The sequence below is a fragment of the Simochromis diagramma genome, unplaced genomic scaffold (assembly GCF_900408965.1).
Source record: "Simochromis diagramma unplaced genomic scaffold, fSimDia1.1 OVJJ01000557.1, whole genome shotgun sequence".
Lineage (NCBI taxonomy): Eukaryota > Metazoa > Chordata > Actinopteri > Cichliformes > Cichlidae > Simochromis > Simochromis diagramma.
The window spans coordinates 3485387-3506609 of NW_024387156.1; the positions used below are offsets into that span (position 1 = coordinate 3485387).

The window sequence follows — 21223 nt, forward strand, 5'->3', positions numbered from 1 at the left end:
GTAAGTACCCATCATTCTCTTTGCCTTTTGTCTATTTCCAGCCTTATATGGAAATGGTTGGAAAGTTTTTATGGTGCAAAGCAATCAACTTTATACACACCTCTGACTGTACGGGTCCTTTAAATTTCTTTGGAAAACAATATCTTTCATCCTAAATTTCATCTTTAGTGGTCATTAGTATTGAGCAGAGCTTCAAGTGAAGGGATAAAGAGCTATTATTTAGAGGCCACTAAGTTTGTTTGTGTGCTTAGGCCTATTTATATCTTTTTGTGCGTGTGTGCGTGGCAAAGTTCTAATGTAATGTCATGCTGATAAGTCCTACCAAAAGTCAGAGGTGCATTGGGGAAAATGCCATTCTAGTGCAGTCATCATAACAGTTCAGATGATTGCACTAGAATGGCATTTAAGCACTTGTTTAATATTTTGAGAGAAATTATTAAAGGCGTTTGCACTTTAGTCACATTCCCTTGACAGTGTTTTGAGGTCTCTCTGTATTTATCTTGATGTTGAGGTAATGTGGAGTTTGCGAGCCTTTGCAAAACCTTCAGCATGGAGTTACTCTGTGGTAGATCAGCTGGTCAGTGTAATCACTTCAGTCATTCTTCCTCATACCGGTACAATGTTCTTCTTGTAACATGTCCAAAGCAGTTTTTCTTTCATTCATTTCTCTCCCTCTTTAGTTAACAAACATACCTCTGCTGATTATAGCTCAGAAGGAATTTTAAATTACTTCTGGGCTATAATCACACATGACCTGTGTCATTTAATTAATTAGTCTTGTCTCTCTGTTCACTGGAAAAAGCTTTTTCTGAATTTTATAGGTTTTCTGAGTCTTTCTTGGCCATATTTGTGCCGATGTGGGTTCACAGTAGAACAAATCACTGCCAGAATGTGCTCAGTCATCCTAAAGCTGTTCTGCAGTCCTGCAGAGGGTTTCTTGTTTCTTCCTGGAAAGTGTAAGAGAAGAACCTTCTCTCAAAATGATTACTTTTTCTTGCAGGTCTCAACAGAAATGATGGAGGTTAAGTTAACTTCCATGTCCATTAGGAAATGAGGAATCAAATGCTTTGCAACCTTCCTCTTGCCTTCCTCAAGAACTTGATATCTTAAAAAATGTCTTGAGGGAATGTTTTCCGTAGCAGCACTAGTGTTGGGTAATATTATATATTCTTGCCTACTGTCATTAAAAAGTAATCTATGTAGCTTTAGTTAAACTAGAATAAAATTAGGACGATGATCTCCATATGACCAGGAAAACACTGGTTGGAAAATGATTGCACAGAATTTTTGGGCTTTCTAGAACAGATTAGAAGTAGCTGCTTGTCGGCTCCATGAAACGACAAAACACACAAATCAGAGCTATTAAGGTTTGTTAGAGTAGTTTACAGTGCATCTAACACCAGAAAGCATGTCTCATTTTGTCTTATAAAAAGAGGCATACTTGGTATGAGGTACAGTACTAGTGGCATCTATTTTTTTTAAATAATTGTATATTATAAATTTGCTGTAGCACAGTGGTTTGATCACTGCTTTGCGTACCAAAGAATCAGTGTATTTATCAGAGTGTGAAGCAGAAGATGCCTGTATGAATGTGTGTGATTAGATGAATGAGGCATGTTGTATAAAGTGCTTGTAATGTTCAGGTACAGTAAAAAGGCTCCGTGTGAGAACCGGCCCTCTTTAGAAACAGCCCAGTCTGTGGCAGATAGTCACACCTGACGTGTGGTATGGGGAAGTCTGTCGCTGGCTTTGGTACAGCACTACACATCTGATGAACAGATTTGTAACAGACGGCAGTAGATTTGAGATTTATCACAGTTGATCACGGCAGCACTATCGCAAACAGATTGCACATGCCAGCTTGACCCAGATTGATCGGAAACTGCCTTATTGCCATTTGTTCCCAGTTTATTTGGCATATCTATGCACCGAAGTCAGCTGGAAAATGGCAAGTGGTCTCAGACCTGGCCCCCATCTTTGAGCTTCCATTTCAAAGGCAGAGAAATTGCAAGTTGATTTCACAGGATCACTAAAATATTTGCATCATTGTCTGCTATGATAGCTGAAGCCCTATATTAGAATCAGCTTTATTGGCCAATCACATTAATACACAAGGTGTTGACTCTGTTTGATGTGACTCTCAATGAACACTGATATTCATTACTTCTTTGTTTGGTTAAAGTAAACACCATTTAGCTAAGATTGGATGGTTTCTGTGTTACTTGCAAATCAAAAGATTTCCCACAATCATCTTCACAATCCGCATTATCTTCCAGGATAAACCCTCGTCTCACATGAACAACTTCCATTAATGAGCAACGTGGGAACTACTGATGTATATTTCATCTTTTCCAGGCATTTGAGGCCTGTGAGGCTGCAATTCCAAGTATGATGAGAAAATCATGTGAAATGAAATGAATTTTTAGGAATATTTTAAGGAATATTTAGCATCAGCAGTACTGAGAAAGGCTGCTAAAATCGTGACCAAACCCAGAGCATAAGATGTAAACGTGTATTTCTTTAGATCTTTTTTCCTCCTGGCTCTGGTGGTGTATAAAATTGTGCCCAATGTTTGAACTCTTTTCTGATCCCAGCCCACCAAAATTGTGGTAAATTTCAACAAACAAACACTCAAAGTATAAAAGTGGTTGCTGTAGCAACAACCCCAAAACAACTTTCCCCCTCCCATTGTTCCTTTCGAATCTTTGACTCTACAGAGCTGATCATTGGTTCCCTGAATATTAGGCTGTTTTTCATCTCCGTCTCTTTGTCCCAGCGTTGTTAAAAAAATCCAAAATAAGCCCATGAGTTTAATTTAAACTCAGATGGTTGTTCTAACTTCTTCCTCAGAGCCCACCATGTTTGTTTAATGAGCAATCTCAACTCTGCTTACCTCACTAGAAACTCAGCACCACCATCTGGTGGCCTGAATAAGCAGTTGATTTTATTTTATTATTCTGGTACTAAAAAATTCTAATTGAATTACAATTTGGCTTCACCCCTCCATGTTAAACTTGCTGTGTTCAAACGTCAGTAACAAGATGGGATAAGGTCAGTTACACACACGCAAGATGACATTTAGAAAAAGTGTTCTTTGTTTGGGGGCTTGCAAAGGAGCTCAGTGGGGGAATCATGTGACACTCATGCTCACTTTTATTTTGTGAGAATCCTCAGTGACCTTAATTTTAACTTCCACTAATAAATTCTGACCCCACCAGACCCCTTAATCTAACTTTTCCAAGTCCAGAGGCAAACACAAAGACCCAGTATAGTTTCTAATGGCATTCTCGTGTCCTGCTGCAGCTTCTATATTAGCTCAGTAATCACTCCAAATGAACCGAACTGTGTGTGCATGTGTTTCACGCAGCCAAAGCCAGCTGTGATTGGAGTCATTGTTTATGACTTAGCGATGTGGCTTATGAGCTGCATTTAGCCCGTCGCGCTTAGCAGTGTACCAAAGCTTCTCGGAAATGAGAATAGAGACAGAAAGTGGACAGCTGCACCTCACACATGCTCTAATATAGCATCATGGAAGTGTCTCCTGTGTTGACTTTTCTCTTTTAGGTGTTAACGTACGCTCAAAACCTGACCCAAAGAAAAACACCATCTGAAGAGGAGTCGGTTAAAATAATTTTAGGTTGAATCCATAAAAATTGTAGGACTTTGTAGGAGTTTGGTAAATGTGACAGGAATAAAAAATAAGACTGAGTTTTGTCAAGAAAAACCTCACAAAAAAATAAAACAAAACACAAAGACAACCCCAAAAGAAAAACCATGTGGAATAAAAGTTTAAACAGGTCAAAAAGCATTAAAACACTCTTTCAAACATTATATTTTCTCCAGATATAATGTTCTCTAGAAATTCTCCCATAATAAGCCAAGCCAAACGGCACAGAAGGAGACGTCAGGCTTTACTCCACTCTTTATCTTCCCACCTCCCTGTTTGACCCCTCCCTCGAGCCTTCTGTTCACCCGTCCCTCTGTAGGCTGTTTGTCGAGGACTCAGTCAGTTCTCTTGGACGGTCTGATCCCAAACAGGCTGAGACTTTTAAGGAACTGAAGGGAGATTAGCAGGGCCGGCTGTACCCGGGGAGGTTCTGGCAGGCACTCTGTTCCTGGGGACGTGCAGGCAGGACACTTCCTCCAAACTTTTGCTATGGCTGAGCGGTAACAGGAGCTGATAACTAAGGAGTTGGTCCTTTTTCTTTTCTGACTTGATGGGACAACACAGAACGTAATGTTCTCTCTGACTTTGGGATTACGTTTTATGCAAGAAGAGAAACAAAAGGATTTATTTTGTGTTTTTAACAGACTTTGGATTCATCAGAGGAAGACAAAATGAGAAGGAGGAAAGGTCAATTGAGTTTGTGTAACACACACCAAATTTGTTTATCCAGCTCAGATAAATATGTGTGTTGCTTGCACTTAGCTCCACACTCTGTTTGTGTGTGTTTGTGAATTAGCAAGCCCATGCTTGCCGGTGGAAGAGCAGTCTACCCCAGATACCTCATACAGCTGAGTCTCTGTGTGGAGATAAGAGTAGGTGCTGACGTAGCACAGGCTAAGCTCATTCTTTTATACATGAAGGTGCTGTCAGCAGTCTGACCCATGGAAAACTAAACTACATGAGAGTTTCTGGTCCTTTGGAGGAGCTGCTCAGTGGTCAGTATGTATTTGACCGACAGATGAGCTGATACAGGCGGGTGGATTATTAACGATTACAGCTGATTCATTTGTCCCAGTACACAAGATGAAGAGGAGGAGGGAGCGATCAGGAGACCCGCAACTTCGCCTCCAGTAAGAGTGTGTGTACACGGCATGTTCAAATTTGTGTGTGAAAGCGAACGAAGATTAGGTTCATATCAACACAACAAGAGCTGTATCCCATTTCCTTCTCGTTTATTTGTGCTAAACAGACAGAGGTATTCTTATATACAAGTACCACCTCAAGATCAATAATGTGAATATTGTGATTTATCTGTTTAGTCTCTATTTTAAGAGGAAAATTACAGAAAAGTGCTCATCTTAAGCTTATAGGAATAGGACAAGCTCAGGAACTGATGTTGGGCCACTTCGTACTTCATGGCACGTTCATAATCACTAATAGTGACCAAGTTCCCACAGTCCACAGTACATTTAGCACTTTAAAAAGAGTTAGCAACATTAGCAAACTATAGGCCAACCAGACGTTTAAGAGGCTTAGCTTTGTCTTTACATTAATTTCAAATAACATCCCCAACAGTTGTTTTTATTGCTTAACCACATGCTGTATTTCACAAACTGGACATCATTGGACAAAGTCTCTTCATATATTACACTGTAAATATTCATATGATCCATTTAAGACAACAAAAAATTGATACCAAAGAAGAGAATTAAAAGCATTGATGATATAAAATATAAAAAAATTACATATTGCTTTTGGGAATTGAAAGTTAGTGCATACATGAGTGAGATGTTGATATCAATTTAAACTTTAATATTTTCAAATAAAGACGGAAACTTTGTGTAGGTGACACATCAATGACCCACATACATTCACAGTGCTGAACACACATAGTGTACATACATAGTGTGTCAGTGAAATGGAAACCATGAGGAGCCATGAACACGAGAAGGTATCAGAGTGAGATCCCAGCAGGGAGGGAAATCCTTCATCAGCTTAACAGATTACTCTCTGTGCTTGCACTCTTTCACATGTGTATACAGCTAATGTTGTTTTTTCTTACTTTCTGTGGAGGTTTGAACAAATTATTAAGGCAATGCTGGCCTTTAAGAAAATATATTGTAGCTAACTTCCAGAATAATTAAATATTAATAATAATAATATATTGGAATATTTATTTATAAGAATTTGCACACTGCTGTTATTTAAAATAAGAATCACAGACACACACACACACACACACACACACACACACACACACACACACACACACACACACACACACACCCCCAAGCTTTCGAGTTGACTGATATGTTCGTGTTAATATAGAGAAGCAACATGCATCATCTTACACTGCATAATATTCAGTGGTATTTTTCAGCTCATCTCAATCAACTTTATGTGACACTGTCACTACAAACCTTCCAAAAACCTACTGGTCAGACTGCTCCACACTAATATTTGGGACACAGTGTTGTTTTTTTCACTGCTATGCCAGCTGGTGTGACTTAGTTTCCAGGCTAGCATTTGATGATGACTTTGTCTTTAATTCTGCTTCCAAAATTGGTGTGTTAAAAACTATAGAGGCACACCACAGATGGCCTTACAGTATGTTAGGTAAAAACTGCAGATACTAAAATGTGTGCAGCCCTTGACCTCCCAGTAGGTGGTCTCTCCCACTCTGCCCCATCCAGCAGGGGGGAGGGGACGTGGAGATCAACACCATAAGGTCATTCTGCCCTGCATAGCTGTGACAACTGACAGCTGAATTTAAACCTAAAACAGTGTGTGCTTCTTATCACTACCACTCACTGTAACCCAGTGAGTTAGACAAAACTGATTGAGTCAGACCAATTCTATCCACATTAGTGCTATGACTTAGCTCAGTCTACCTGCTGACCCGGTGCCTCCCTGGGAGTACTTGCAGAGCTCTTTGAAGCTGATCCGAGACTGTGTCCAGCCATCTCTGGCTGTGAGAAGTTGGTATGTGAGGCTTTCTACCTGCTGTGAGGGGACATCTGCAGGCAGTCAGACAATATGTTGGGGACACTTAGTAGTGACTTCTGCTCGGGTGGTGTATGTTCAGGCAGTATAATTGTTATACTGTCAGCCGGTTACTGAAAAAAGTATAGTTTCTACACAACCAACAAGTTCGTGGTGTTTAGTTCAGATGAGGAACCCTCCCTAACTGAGAGGGAGCCTGTGTTCTCTTTCAGGCGTCACTCTGTATTTCTCTATGGGAAATACCATCTGGTGTGACCTGAGTGGAAGATCCACTACCAATATGTCTGTATCAGACGGACCTATCACTTCAAGGACACACAGTCTTCAACACCTCCCTTAATAACCCTTGGCCCAACACCAGGCATTATTGCTTTCTTTCCTGTGCAGATCACTAGAGCTCCTCAGTGGTCCTGAACCATTGTTATTTTTTGTTTTTGTTTCAGGATTAATTATTACTTTGTAATAAAAAAATGCTGGCTCATAGGTCGACTCAGGAATTGTGGTGATTTCCAGACTCTCAGCAGGTACCAGTCAAAGAAAATCCCCGATCACTCGGGGGAAGATTGAGTGAGATGCTGTGTCCTTGAAGTGATTAGTCTGTCTTTGAAAGATGTGGTGGTAGTTTAGTGTCCATGACTGGTCACACCAGAAGGTGCTTACTATAGTGAGATACCTATCTTGATTGTCAGAGAACTGGGGTTACCCAGGTAAACAAGTGCTATTAGGCCTCATTCACCACCACTGTTATCTTACCATTGAATCAGAATTATTCTACATCCATAGATGCATTCTTGTTATCTGCATGCTGTCACCCAACTATCTCACTACACAGAAACATCTTAAGCTTCATGGAGAATCCAGTGACGGATTTGTAAAAGAAATCTTGAAAAAAAAAAAAAGAAGAGAAAGAAAATGAAACAACATGTCTGTGAAGGTTCTCAGTCATCCAGGTCATCGTAGTCTAAGGAGTGTGGAAAGAAAAGCGTCTGGACTTCTTTAAGTTTCTTTGAAGACGTTGCGCCTCTCATCCACTCTTCAGTTCTGAGAGCATTGGACTCTCCACCAATGCTCTTAGATGCCTCAGACACTTTTCTTTCCAAGCTCCTTAGACCAAAATGAAACAACAGTGTCCAAATTCAAAGACAGAAAAAGTACAGTTTTCTAAAGTGCTTCCTTTGTCAATGATGGCGGTTTAAAGAAAAATAAAGTGGTGAATCTTGCATCTACAGGGAATAGGAGTAGTTTTTTGAGTGCTTAGCAAATTCATTAAACCCACCTATCATAAAAACAAATAATTACAAAAAGCAAACAAAAAAAGTTTGAGCCGGTACCCAAATTGAGCCGGTACAATGGTCAAAGTCAGATATTAATCATTCAACATTAAACCATTTAAACAAAATTTTCTGTTTATGAATGCTGTAATTTGGCACCTTAATCAAAAATTATAATGTGCTTTGCATTTTTTCTGCTTTATTGTAAAAGAGTAACTTTGAAAATTCATGGTTAACAACAGTAATTATATTTTAGCATTTAAAAATATCATTTTGGTTAAAGAGCTTGTACTTGCTGGTGGATTAATCATTATGGAAATATTAACAAATGATTTTGGTAATTAGCAATGCTGGTAATTTATAGTAGCTGTGGGATAAAACTCACACTGGGTTGTAGTTTAATACATTTCTTAAGCACTGTAGTTTAAACTTCTGTGCTTGTATGTACACATGATCTAAGGTATTTCTGAATTTCTTCACAGAGTACAAACAGTTTTAAAGCACAGATTTGAATTCTAAATTAATCATTATTAAGAACAGATTTGCAAGAAACCCATTGAGGTCATTGGTATGGAGAGCACCATCACAATGTCAGTACGCTATTAAGACAACGAAGAGCAAGTGTTAGCCATGAGTAGTAACCAAAGAAGGTTTTGCTAAACTTTGTTTCAGTGTAGTGTAAAAATTGTCACAGTGTAGCTCCTCTGGTCCAGCTAAAGGCACAGCAGGCAGGGAGTTGATGGTGTTAAACCGCCCAGCGCACACCCACACATCGTCACACCCACACATCGTCACACATCTCTCCTTGCGTCTTTTTCTCTTCATCTTCCTCCCCTCCCTCCTCTTTTGGCAGAATCTGGTCACCAGCTCAGTTGCGTTGCCACGGCAACAACAGCCTCCTCCAGCACCTGCTTTCCCCCTCTTCCTTTCATCCCTCTGTCATTCAGCCCGCCCTAGTCAACCTCGCCCTCTCCTCTTCGTCCTCCTCTCCCTCTCTCTGTTACTGTGATGGCCCCCTGTCAGCCCCTGTTTACCAGTGGGGAAACCCCTTCCTTTGGAGGTAAGACCCACCCTGCGTGTCATCTCATAACTGTTTGGTCTTTTGGGGTGTGTGTTGTGTTCTCCTTCTTTTTTTGTCCCCATTACTCAGTTTGCCGACCTTTTGTTGGTGTTATAGCTGACAGACCGCTGAGAGCATCCAGCAAACGGCACTAATGAGCTGTGTTCATCTGGTGACACAAGAAAGCACTTACAACACTCTTTTGCTGTTTTTAAAGAGCAACTCACTTTGTTTAGCAGCTTCCATTTGCAGGGTTGTTTGTTTGATCGTTTATAGCTTCTTAATTTTAGTTTAAATCCATCTTTTATGTTGGAAAACAAAAACACTCACACAAACACAAACACAACAACACACAATCTTCTGCATTGAATTTGACTTTATGAAACAACCAGACTTGCAAATGCGGTTGACCGCTGGAATTCAAATAAATGAAATCACCTCATCAATATTATAGTTATTGTTAGATATAGAATATTATTATACAAAAATGTTAAATGGATTAGTTCTTTTATAGCGCTTTTTCACGCTACCTGACCACTCAAAGCACTTTGAACATTCATCCTTATACACCCTTTCATGCAACTACTTTTTTCTACGTAAGTGTTTTCTTATCGAACATTCTCAGATGAACGAGCAGGATAGAGAGCCGCCCAAAAAATGCTAAAGGGATGAAGACCATTGAATAAACAATATGGCAGAATTGAAAAATAGATATTATATCACCCATACTCATTGGTAGTGCAGGTCATCTACTGTACCACCCAGAACGTCGGTGATTGACCTCCAGCTTTGCCTGTCCATGTATTGAAGTAACCTTGGGCAAGACACTGAACCGAAAGTTGCTCCTGATGTGTTGGAGTGTGTACCTACACAAGTGTTTAGGTATAAATCAAAGTTTTGCATGAATGTGTGTGTGATTTAATCATTTATAGCTTGTAGCAGAAAATGCTTTGAGTGCTTAAATTAAATAGAAAGTGTTTCTTTTCTGCATCAGTTCTGTATTGGTTGCATTCAGATATCTGTCTGTGAGCATCTGTGACCTGATGACAAGTGTGTCTCAGCTGAAACTGAAGTCAGCTGAGCTTCACTTAGAAACACAGGGGTTAGAAGACAGAAGGGAGGAGGCAGCACTGTGCAGCGAGAAAGGATCAGAATAGGGAGAATAAGAAGAGGGAAGGCGGGAGGAGAGACACTAACAGCTCTCACACGCATTTGATGTTGCCGGTGTGGCAGGTGGAAGCCAGCATCTGTTTGTTAACCGCGTCCTCTGCCGAGTGTCGCCGTGTCAGAGCAATGATTGCACTGCACTAGTGTTAGCATGTCTGAGTCCTTCTGGACGGTGCTCTCCAATTTCTCGCTGCCTGAGAGAAGCATGCTGCGGCGCTCCAAAAGGTACAAACACATCCTTTCTCTTTCATTTCTGGTAGCCTCCATTATCTTACCTTCATTGAGTTTTTTCCCTCTTTCATATATGCCTTTTTTATTTTCATGCCACTGCCTGTGTTTTGCTCCGTTTTCCTCTCTTTTATCGTTCCTCTTCCCTGCATGTCTTAATGCTCAGCAGGAGCAGCTCCAAAATGAAGGTCAGCTAACTGGATGTGTGTTTTGATGTATGAACGGGTGCTTTTTGAGTATAAGTTATTGTCATTTGGTGCTGGCATCTGCAGTGTGCACGTTTGTTGTCAAATTCTTTTTTTTATCCTATGTTCTCGATATGACCATATTTACATTGACATACCTAAGTGTGATTTGACAACGAGCATCGTGTTCCTTCGTCTGTCGTTCTCTCAGTTGACCCCTCTTCTTCTCTGCTCTCTCCTCTCTGTCAGTCAAAGCAGAAGTAGCTTCTCCAACAGGAACAAGAGGGAGAGACAGGGCTGTACTTAACACTTTGAAGCAGCAATTTTCTTTGCTCCCTGTAATAACAGGGGTAGCAGCTGACACACACACACACACACACACACACACACACACACACACACACACACACACACACACACACACACACACACACACACGTGTCACCATGTCCTGTGGTGTGTTGCTCTTTTGTTACCTCCAGAGCAGTGTTTTTAAGGGAAGAATGCTTGTGAAGTGAGACTCCTGCATAGCAACAGGCTCTGTCAGTTTTTGGAGTGGATACAGTCGACAGATGACGTTAAGCTGTAATCAGGCATAACAGTCATCATTTGCACTGATTGAAGGTGATCGGAAGGTTTTAAAATAAACTGTGTTCTTTTTTTTGTAGCAGCGTTTATCACATTCGGATCAGAAGCATAATACATTTTACTTTTCCATCATTTACAGAAATGTCTACATACAGATTATTTTAAGCTCTCTAAGTTAGCCGTATAGTTTTAACATCATTTCAAATGCAAAATGGTTCTATTTTTGCATTATTGTTTCATTAGCCTGCGCTTAAAACAAAAGTGTGCTTCTTTTGTCAGTTTTAGACTTCAAAAGATTGTAGCTCCACTGTTCTTTGATATCATTTCCTCTTTTATACTTGCTATTTGACATTAAATTGGCACAATGGGAACTGCAGTCAGCTAAAACTGCCTGATAATGTGTAGGTCCATCTTGTGCCAGCAAAACATGGCACAGACACCAGATCCCTGGGCTGTCCTCTGCAGCTGAACCTTCAGGTCTTCTACTGGATTGACCAGTGAAGCTGTGCTGGCTGTGCAAAACTAACCTATAGGAACTAGGGATGGTGATTCAAGGTGAAAATACTATTTCATATTCTCTGAGAAATGCTGTTAGTGTCCACTGTGTATATAGTTGTTTTTAGGTTTACTATGACATGGAAAACTACAGACAACCATCTGCTAGCAAGCAAATTAATCATCTGGAGATTTTTGGTCCAGCAGTTTCTTTGCAACCAATGTCACCCAGTGACTACCAGCAACCTTCAGGAACCACCAACCACATTTTTCCCTAGCAACCGGTGCTTTGTATCCTGTTCAATATGGCAGCTCTTGGGCAAGGTTTTTTTTATTATTATATTTTTGCCTTTAGTGGATAGTGGTACAGTGGAGAGAGTGAGCGAGGGGGAAGACATACACCAAAGGGCCACAGGTTGAACTCAAACCTGGGTCGCCTGCTCACCCAGTGAGCTAAACTGCCACCTGCTCTTGGGCAATGTGCACATGACGTCAAAACCAAAATAGTACAATAGTTAAGACCTGCCACTAAGTTAATAAATGACTGAATGAACCATTTGACTTGTGTTGTAATTTACTGACTGTTTGAATAGGAACCCCAGAAACACTGGCTGCTTTGTGTTTCATAGTTTCTTTATCTTTACAGTGTTGGTGACGGTGACAGTGATCTAGATGAGTACCTTTAATTTTTCTGATGCCACTCTAATAAAGGTGCTTTATAAAAAAACGTTTCCTCTAAAAACCCTTTTCATTTAAAAGAAAACAAAAGTTTGATGCAACGTTTTTTGTTAGAAACTGTTCACAGTGACACAAGAACAATGCAGAGTTGAATCCTTTCTCATTTGTTAGATCATTAACCCTAAAGCTCTTGCCACAGGAGCATACACACATGTCACCACAAAGTCTGTTATCACTTTGATTTCCTGTGGTGGCTGTAACCCGCAGACAAAGTTATTGTGTGGGCTGTGGGAAATGAGTTTCGCTATAGATCTTATCCACATAAACTTACCTTCTGTCTGTTTAGTGTGTGTGTGTGTGTGTGTGTGTGTGTGTGTGTGTGTGTGTGTGTGTGTGTGTGTGTGTGGGTACATCTGCCAGTGCAGCTGTTTGTTAGTCTGTCAGCCATGTCAAAACCTGTATGTCTACTTCTATAACTGTGCCTTTTGTGTGTTACAGTGAAAAGGTTTATTGGATCTCAAGGTTTTTGTCTTTTTAGAGACATAAAGTAAGCAGACGTGTGTTCAAACATTTACAGATTTGGGAAAACAAAGTGGTGGGCATGTCATAAATCCCCTAAACTCATATTTAAGAAACAAACAAATAAGCCTTTTTTTCTGTTGCTGTAAATGATATCTTTGAATCACTTTCCACCATAGTATTAAATGGGCAGGTGGATCAACTTGGATAAAAACTACTAAGAGAAAAAAAGGCCATTCTAACTGTGGTAATGTTGACTGAAGATTCAGCCATAAATCCTTCTTCAGCCAGAGAAGCAATTCAGTCTTGGTGCTGTTACCTGACAGCCTGCTGCTTTGATGTTACCAGGTACCCAAAAGCTTACTTATCTACACACACATACAAAAAAACACACAGAACCACACACACATGGATACACACACTCACAGACAGTGTGTCTAGCCTTCAGTCAGTTCTGCATAATGGATGCATGTTTCCCAGCAGGGATCCAAAATGCCTGCAGGAGAAAGAAGGAAGGTAGGTTGGTAGTCTCGGTACTGAAGTTACATTTGTCTATGTGAGTCAGAAATAAACATACAGGAAGCTGATGTTGACAATGGTTCAACCAACAGCAACTTACTGGAGTTGCTCTTGATTTTTAACTGTACCAGCTTTGTATCCTTTGCGCCTTTGTACCATCATATGTCCTTGGTACCTTGGCTGGTGACCCAAAACTAATGAAGGGAGAAGGAAATACAAAACACAGTCTAATTTCTATTTTAAATTATTTGGCTGCAAATCTCCACTGTCTTATGGTCAGCATAAACTAAATGCATTAAGTTATATATATATTTCAAACTGTCAGTGTTTGACGGCCAATCCATTTATATATGTGAAACATGACTTCCAATCCTTATGTTACTTGAAGTAATTGAACATGAAGTGCATTATGTTTTGTTCTGCCTTTGGAAGAGTTTCACTCTCTTCATGTGTGCAGAATTTGTTCATAGGTGCCATAATTCCTGTTGTATGCAGGACAGAAGTGTGGCCTGTCTTTGTTCTTTGGACCTTGTAAGGCTAGAAAAAGTCCAAACACTAAGATAAAACCACAAATAAAATCCTGCTCCTTGTTGTAGCCTCGGGATTCTCTCTCTATGTTGTCCAATGGCAGCTGGGACAACTGCCCCACAACTGTATAAGCAGAAGAAAATGATTGGCAGAAGAGTCATAATGATCATAATAACACTTTTATTGCTCATACTATATTCATCTCACTTCAGCAATATAGTAGAAGAGCTTCGATAGATTTCTAAAAGCATCATGTTATAGATTCATTTTATATTCTGGTCAGTAACAGATGAAAGAAGCTGACATTGTTTTTTCATTAATGGAAACTCCTCTGCCTCAGTAAATTAAGCTCCACTGGAAGGCACCTGCTCACTTCCTCTTTTCCCCAAGCGTTTCTGATGCGTGACTCGGATGGTATTCCATATTGTTGAGACAGTCACTATAATTTGTTCATTAACTTTGTTCACAACAGCAGACTGAGTGACGGTTGCTGTAAAGAAACCTTTACATGCTGAACAGTTTTTTTGTTTTAGCGGGACTCTCAGAGCCGCAAGCCATAATTGTCACCCTTTTGTCGTCTCCTGGCGAAGGCGGTTCATTTGTTCCTTTGCTTCTCTTAATCTTCTTCTCTTCGCTTCTCATCCCTTGTTGTTACTCTGAATCTTCTGCTTTCTGGCAGACATTTGTCAAACCAACATCACCGTTTCCACATTTACCTCAAGATTTCCATTTTAAAACTTTACAAATTACCTCAGCAACCATTCCTGATTTCTTTGAAGGCTTGGATGGCATTTACAGATCCAGAAAAATTCTAATACGTCTTTTGTCTCCAAAAGTTGATTCTGGACGTAGCGTAGCGTTTTCAGTGTTTCTACGTCCAGATGAACAGAATCAACTTTTGGAGATTTACTTACCTGGATGATTGAGCATGCATCAAGAAATGTGACTTTTGGTTATAATTTGAATTTTAAATTGAAAATGAATCCAATGATCAGATTTCTTTGACTTTCTTGACCACACCCCTTCTCCCCAGAGGATGGAGCCTATACATTTTGGAGCCTCAATCATCTGTTCTCATTTGCAGCATCAAGACTTCAGCTTAACATTTTTTGATGACAAACCCCATGACCTTTCTTCTAATAGCACCTTAAGGCCATGCAACTGTTTAATTAGCTGCCCTGTTTTTCATTCAATCCATTACTTTAATACTTGAAGTTGTAGTCATTGTTGCAGACTCTGAATTTTGGTCATCAGTTCATCTCTCTCTCTTTCCAGCTGACCCTTTCTGTACATCTCTTCTACTATTTCCTAATGATCACCTGCCTTAGGCCACTTTTTTGTGTAGGCGCTTGTGTTTTCGACGTTTAAATTTCAGGCTTTAGGGGAAAACTTTCAAAAGATCAATGGTGTATATGTGTGTCTTCGTAAGATGAAGATATTCCATGAACACACATCACTGAATCTTTAATTTGGTAGTTCATCTGTCATTTATGTTTGTGTGTCGACTACATGCTGCCACAAACTGCTGAAGTGGCACATTTCAGCAGATGGTAGAAGATACATGCATTTGCATACAGAATATCGTATCTACATTACACATAGTATTTTTTGCCATTATGAAATATATTTTTTAAAATCCCAGATGCGCTTTTTGTTCCCTTTACATAACCTTTACCTAAATATCAATTCTAATATATTAACTCTGAAGCTAGACTAAAGGACTAGGGTAAGATTTACTAAAGTTCTTAAACTTTAGGCGTAGAAATCATAGAACAAAGATTAAGAGCATATCTGACAAGAAAATTTAAAAACATACTTAAGAGAGATTTCAAACTATTTTTTTTTTCTTTGTGGAAAAATGTTTGGTGTGTGATCATTCAGGCGCGTTTAGCCTGTCAAAAACACTGCACTACACAACTGCATAATTACAGCCAGCAGATGTGATGGGCCAATTAACACAGCACACACATGCTGTTACTGTGCCGACACCTGCTGGCATCGAGACAATTTGCCAGGAGAGTCCCAATTTGTCTGTCCATTTGTTCTCTAAAGACATTTTCCTACAATTTAGAATAATATACACACAGCAGGACTGAAAGGAAGTACTTAGCATTTGTCTTCTGTACAGACATAATACAGGACTGCTTGATTTGTACTCAATCAAAGATGAACAAATGCCAACCATTCTGTTTTAACTATAAAGGGTAAATTTATAGTTAAAACTCTTTTTTTTAAAAATCTGCTTTTAGCTTTGATGCTGTCAATGAGTCAATAATCAATAATAATGTTTCAATATACGAGCTCTGTCATGATCAAGAACCTTAAAGTTTACGAAATAACTTTGATAGTTAACATTTTACTAACGAACCACTGTTTTTATCCACTGCTAAAGTTTCAAAAACAAAAAAGAAAAGTAAAAGACAGTGTCGTCATAATCTGACACACGCATAGTTTTGAAATAGGTTCCATTCAGAGAGATGCAGTTCAACAGGCTGCTGTGTAGATTGATATAAACCTGCGTCAGCTGCATAGGGAGAGAATAGTAGTAAATGACATAAATCATAATTTTGTTGGTCTTGTGTGTGGGATTAAAATAGCTCCAGGTAATTAGTTGTCCTGCAGTATGGAGATCCTTTACAGCCTTTGTGATGCTTTCCATGTTCACAACTCGGCTAGGCTCCACTCGGGTCCCAATCATCAGAAAGCGAGCTCAAGGATACCTTTTTGTTTTTGTTGTTAGTCTGCTTTTTGGACTTGGCCATTGAGAAACTACATTACGACGGGCCAACTGCACATGCATCCCAGTCCTTGTAGAAGAAGTAGAACAAGTATAACTACACTGTCAGTGTCTGCAACTGATTCTTGTTGAGTTTTGCTTTAGATTTCATTATGTGTCTTTAAGTATTTGCGATATTACAGCGTTTTATCATTTTTTAATTTTCATTTTTCATTTTAGTTTTGGTTCATGTCTTCATGTTTAGTTGTTTTAGTTTCCTCAGTGTTGCCTCGTCGGTTCCTCTTTCTGTTGGTGCCTGTCCTTCTGCGTCTGTTATCAGGTTTAGTGTGAGCAGAGTTCAGCATACCCCAGCTATCTTTCTGTTATCTGGATTCACTGAACATTAGAAATCAAGATAAGCAGTCATACAAAGCTGCTTATCAACTCGCTAAGTTAACTCTGGGTTTCTCTGCACGTTCACATGGAAGGTGTGGGACATCTGACTACAACTACGTCACCAAATTGAGACACGAGAGAATCTGACGGCTTAAAATCAAGCATTTCATTAAGTTTATATTTAAAATAGAAAATCATTTTGTTTTTTGCTCTTTCAGCTGCAGCCCTGGTAGTACTTAGTGGTCAGAGTAGATCATCAGAATTCAAAGTTATACTTAGTCTACATGCAAATTTAAAATGAAGATCTCTAAGCGCAGTATAGGTGTACTGTTTGAGGACCATATCTTCTGAGAACCGAGGGGAAAAAAAAGTCTTCCCATTGAACATTTCTTCGATTTCCGTCCTCTTTGGCACTAAAACAGAATACCCAGACTCAGGAGATATCAATGCAAAGCCCAGGATGTCCTGTATTAAGCACATCAGGACTTAGTAGGGTAGCTCAAATAAGTCAAAAGATATTGACCAAAAAGAAATGTCCATTACACAGGACAGAAATGAATAGGCTGGTTCTCAGAAGGGTATATCAAGGCTCAAAAAAATAAACATTTTGTAGATTTTCAGGCAACACAAATAAAAATCAAGGAATAGAATTGTGTCATAGAATCTCTACTTTTTACTGATGTTCATCAGGTAAATGCAAAGACATTACAGTGTTGAATTACACTCTGAATTACACTCCTACCATCCACGCACGAGGTCTTCCAGTAATAGTGACTGCTGTTTTCCATAAAGTTCATTGGTCAGTAGGTGTTGATTTTGCACCAATTGCTCCCTAACCTGGAAAATAACCTGAGCAGGTCAGGTTTGCAGCAAAATCTACCAAAACAATATACTCCAGCACGAAGTGAGCCACCTTCATTGTAGATAAAATGGGATTGAACATGACGTTACCTGGATAAAAAACATCTTGCTTTGTAGTCCAGGTCTCTTGTCTCCATTTTGGTTTGACTGTGAATTTTCTCGTTTTTTTTTTTCTGGTTTCTACTTAATGTTTGTCTAGTTGTTCTCTCATGTGGAGGTTTTCACGTGTTTCCCATTTTCTTCCCTCTTCCCAGTTAATTCCCTCAGTCGGTCTTGTCCTCCGCCTTGTTCACTCACCTGTTGTCATAACATTGGGCGCCTATCACTATAGCCTGAGTTTAGCTTCCTGTGCTTTGCTAGCTTTTATACTGTTTAGCAGTCGTTGTGCAGCATCTTTTGTCAACATACAGCTTTTGGTTCTCTGTCACTCTTAAAGCATGACAGAATAGGTGTAATGCTCATTTTTAAAATATAGTCACTATGTTTGCATTTTCATTAAAAACAACATGGGCATCTGCCTTCACGTGCATTGTTCTCAGCCAGTGTTGTCTGAATGTGAGAGGTGGCTGCTGAGCAAATGTGTCACTTTAGAAAGATATCATATCAGCGTACCTGGATGCCACATCACAGCATCCTCTTCCATCTGTAATTTCCCCTGAGTGAAGCTAGCCCTTCCTAAGTCATTACAGGCACACTTGGCTCGGAGCTTCAGAGTAAACAACAAAGTCGAATAATCTTGTGAGCTTATGTTGGAGGTGTTAGCTGTGAAGACTGCCCCCTCATTTCCTCCTCTTCTCCTTCTGTCTAGGGACAGATGTCACAGCTTTAAAGCAGATTGCTCTTTCCTCGACGAGTGTCTTTGGTACAGCAGTATGTACACATCCGTATGAGCATCTTAGCCCAAAGGGGAGCTGAGGTCTCCTACAGAGTACCATCTAACGATGCCTATCTGTTTTTCCCAGCCCAAACCTTTCAGTCTCTTATTTTGTTAAAACTACATCTTCTGCATAAGATGTAATTCAGCTGAGCGCACCTCACTCTATAAGAGTCTATAAGAGTAAACAAGAACAAATGACTAACTTAGCATTCATAAGAGTGTGTGAGGTTATGATGTGCTTTCATAATGTCTGTGACTGGTGATTGTGGCTATGAAATCCCAAGGAACATTTATAGAAGCAAATTCCATGCCAGGAATGTGTCCTTCATTGAAGGTTCTATGAAATCCTTGTACTTATGTAAAGAGTTAATTACCCTGACTTTATTTGTTTCAAATTTGAACTTAGATTAAGCTGAAGTCACTAAATTGCCTTTGTTTTTGTTCTCAGTTGTCGGGCAAGCAACAGGAAGAGCCTGATTGTCACGTCCAGCACTTCGCCCACCTTGCCACGGCCACACTCACCTCTGCATGGACACACAGGTAACACACACTCCTTTATATAAACTGCCTTTGATGTTTCAAACTATAGACCTGATATACTCAATACTGTAATATCATCAGTATCCATAGTACCAGTTTCAGTAGTCCAAATCCACTCTCACTGGTAGCATAGCAAGAGTTGCTGAATAAATTATGATGAAAAGGTGATAATTTAGGTATTGTTTTATTGGAAATTTTGACTCTGCTCAAATGTTGTTGTTCTGCTAAAAGTGTGTAATAACAGCAGACAAGTTGCATTACATGGAGTCGTGTTGTTTACAATCACACACCAACAAAGCTCAATTAACAGCTCCGGTAGCACACTGAGATCGCACAGTGAGATTTTTGAATGTGTGAATGAATGCACAGGCTGACATACGGTCAGCTGCCGCAGACAGACTTTTATTTTTAACACTTATTAATAACCATTGTTTTTTATAATGATGCTTTAGCTAATAGTTTGTTGCTGTTGAATATTTAGTACTTTTAATGTTCATCCATTGGTTACTAATTAGTTTGAAATCTGAAATGAAAAAAAAATGACTCCATTGTTTATTTTGTTTGTTGTAAAATTGCTTCATGGTTTTAACAAAAGCATTTAAATGCCTGGGTAAGTAAAGAAAGTTTTATTTTAAAATGTAATCTTTGTAAATAATAAGCAAATAATATTAGCAAAATGTTCTCCGATTTTAAAGTAATTTTCTCTTATCTGTATAATATGAAACATATTTAGAAAATAAGTATTTTTTTGTTAAACAAACCTACTCCTTAATTAAATGTTGCCATTATTATTGATTAGTAAATATTATTATTTGTAATTTAACACCGTGTTACTATAATTAAGATGAAATATTTACTTCATCTTAATTAATGTATAGATTGTTACCAATGCATTACTTAGATTTTCACGCTTTTAAAACTGACACCATCAAGATATCGTTACAGTAATGCAAGACAGAAGACAGACTGATGGTTGTCTTTGCTGATTGGCTTGAATTCGTATGCATTCCTGCAATATTTGTATAGCTTTAAAAATCATTGAAACATATGCATATATGCTGAGCATGCAGGTGATTATTTTGTTACAATACAATGTTCTTCTGGGAAACCTCGGGTCGAAGGCATTCATGCGAATGTCACTTACTGTTACTCCCACGAACACACTGCTGAAGACGAGGCACAACTCTCATAGGAAGAGCAGTTGCTGATAACAGAAGGATAGTACGTCGCACCACACCTTTGCTGTTCTTTGCTATTTTCAGGTTACAAAGAAAAGAGTCTGAAGTGGCTCAGTCTCCAGACACCTTACTTCATAATCTGACTGAGCCTCTGTGAGATCCACTCGCTCTGAAATCCACATAACACAGAGAATAACGTGTCAGCATCCAGTTCCCCAAACCCATCCAACAACTCCCTAAAGATCTTGAATCCATGTCCCAACTGTTTTTGGACAACAGGGGAGTCCCCAATATGGGTGAATTTTGTTTTGTTTTTTTGGATAGTGTATAAATTTTCTGGACTGTATAATCTGAGGGCACTCTGGCACAATTAGCAGTAGTTTCTTGACAGAATTTTGATTGCTTAATCTCATCAGATAAAAAGAAGTCAAGCACCTTGACAATAATTTTGCATAACCACTGATTTGCTGGGTGACTTAGATTTGCCAAATTTGATGAAGTGGAAGCAGCTTCCCAATGATTTCATGTGCTTTAGCCTTTTGTAATGTGCTAGAGCACATAAAATCATTGGGAAGCTGCTTCCACTTCGTCAAATTTGGCAAATTGGTATTGCATTTTCTTGTCTCCCTGTGTAAGGTCAGTGTCTATAACTTTAAGCTGATCTTGCAGCAGGAAATACATCAAGATGAGATTTTGCCTTGATCTTTGACAAACTGACACATTTATAGAAAGAAAAATATTTCACCC

General features: G+C 39.3%; 1 protein-coding gene across 9 annotated transcripts in view; it reads left to right on the forward strand.

Annotated features, from left to right (window-relative positions):
* The window catches only part of mast2 (microtubule associated serine/threonine kinase 2), a 142917-nt gene that overhangs the window by 76450 nt on the left and 45244 nt on the right, over positions 1-21223 (forward strand). For 5 of the 9 annotated variants that reach the window (XM_040048413.1, XM_040048414.1, XM_040048415.1 and 2 more), the window contains one exon: positions 19207-19298. In XM_040048413.1, the coding sequence (XP_039904347.1) occupies positions 19207-19298 (92 nt within the window). The other 4 variants (XM_040048417.1, XM_040048419.1, XM_040048416.1 and 1 more) reach the window with 3 other exon arrangements.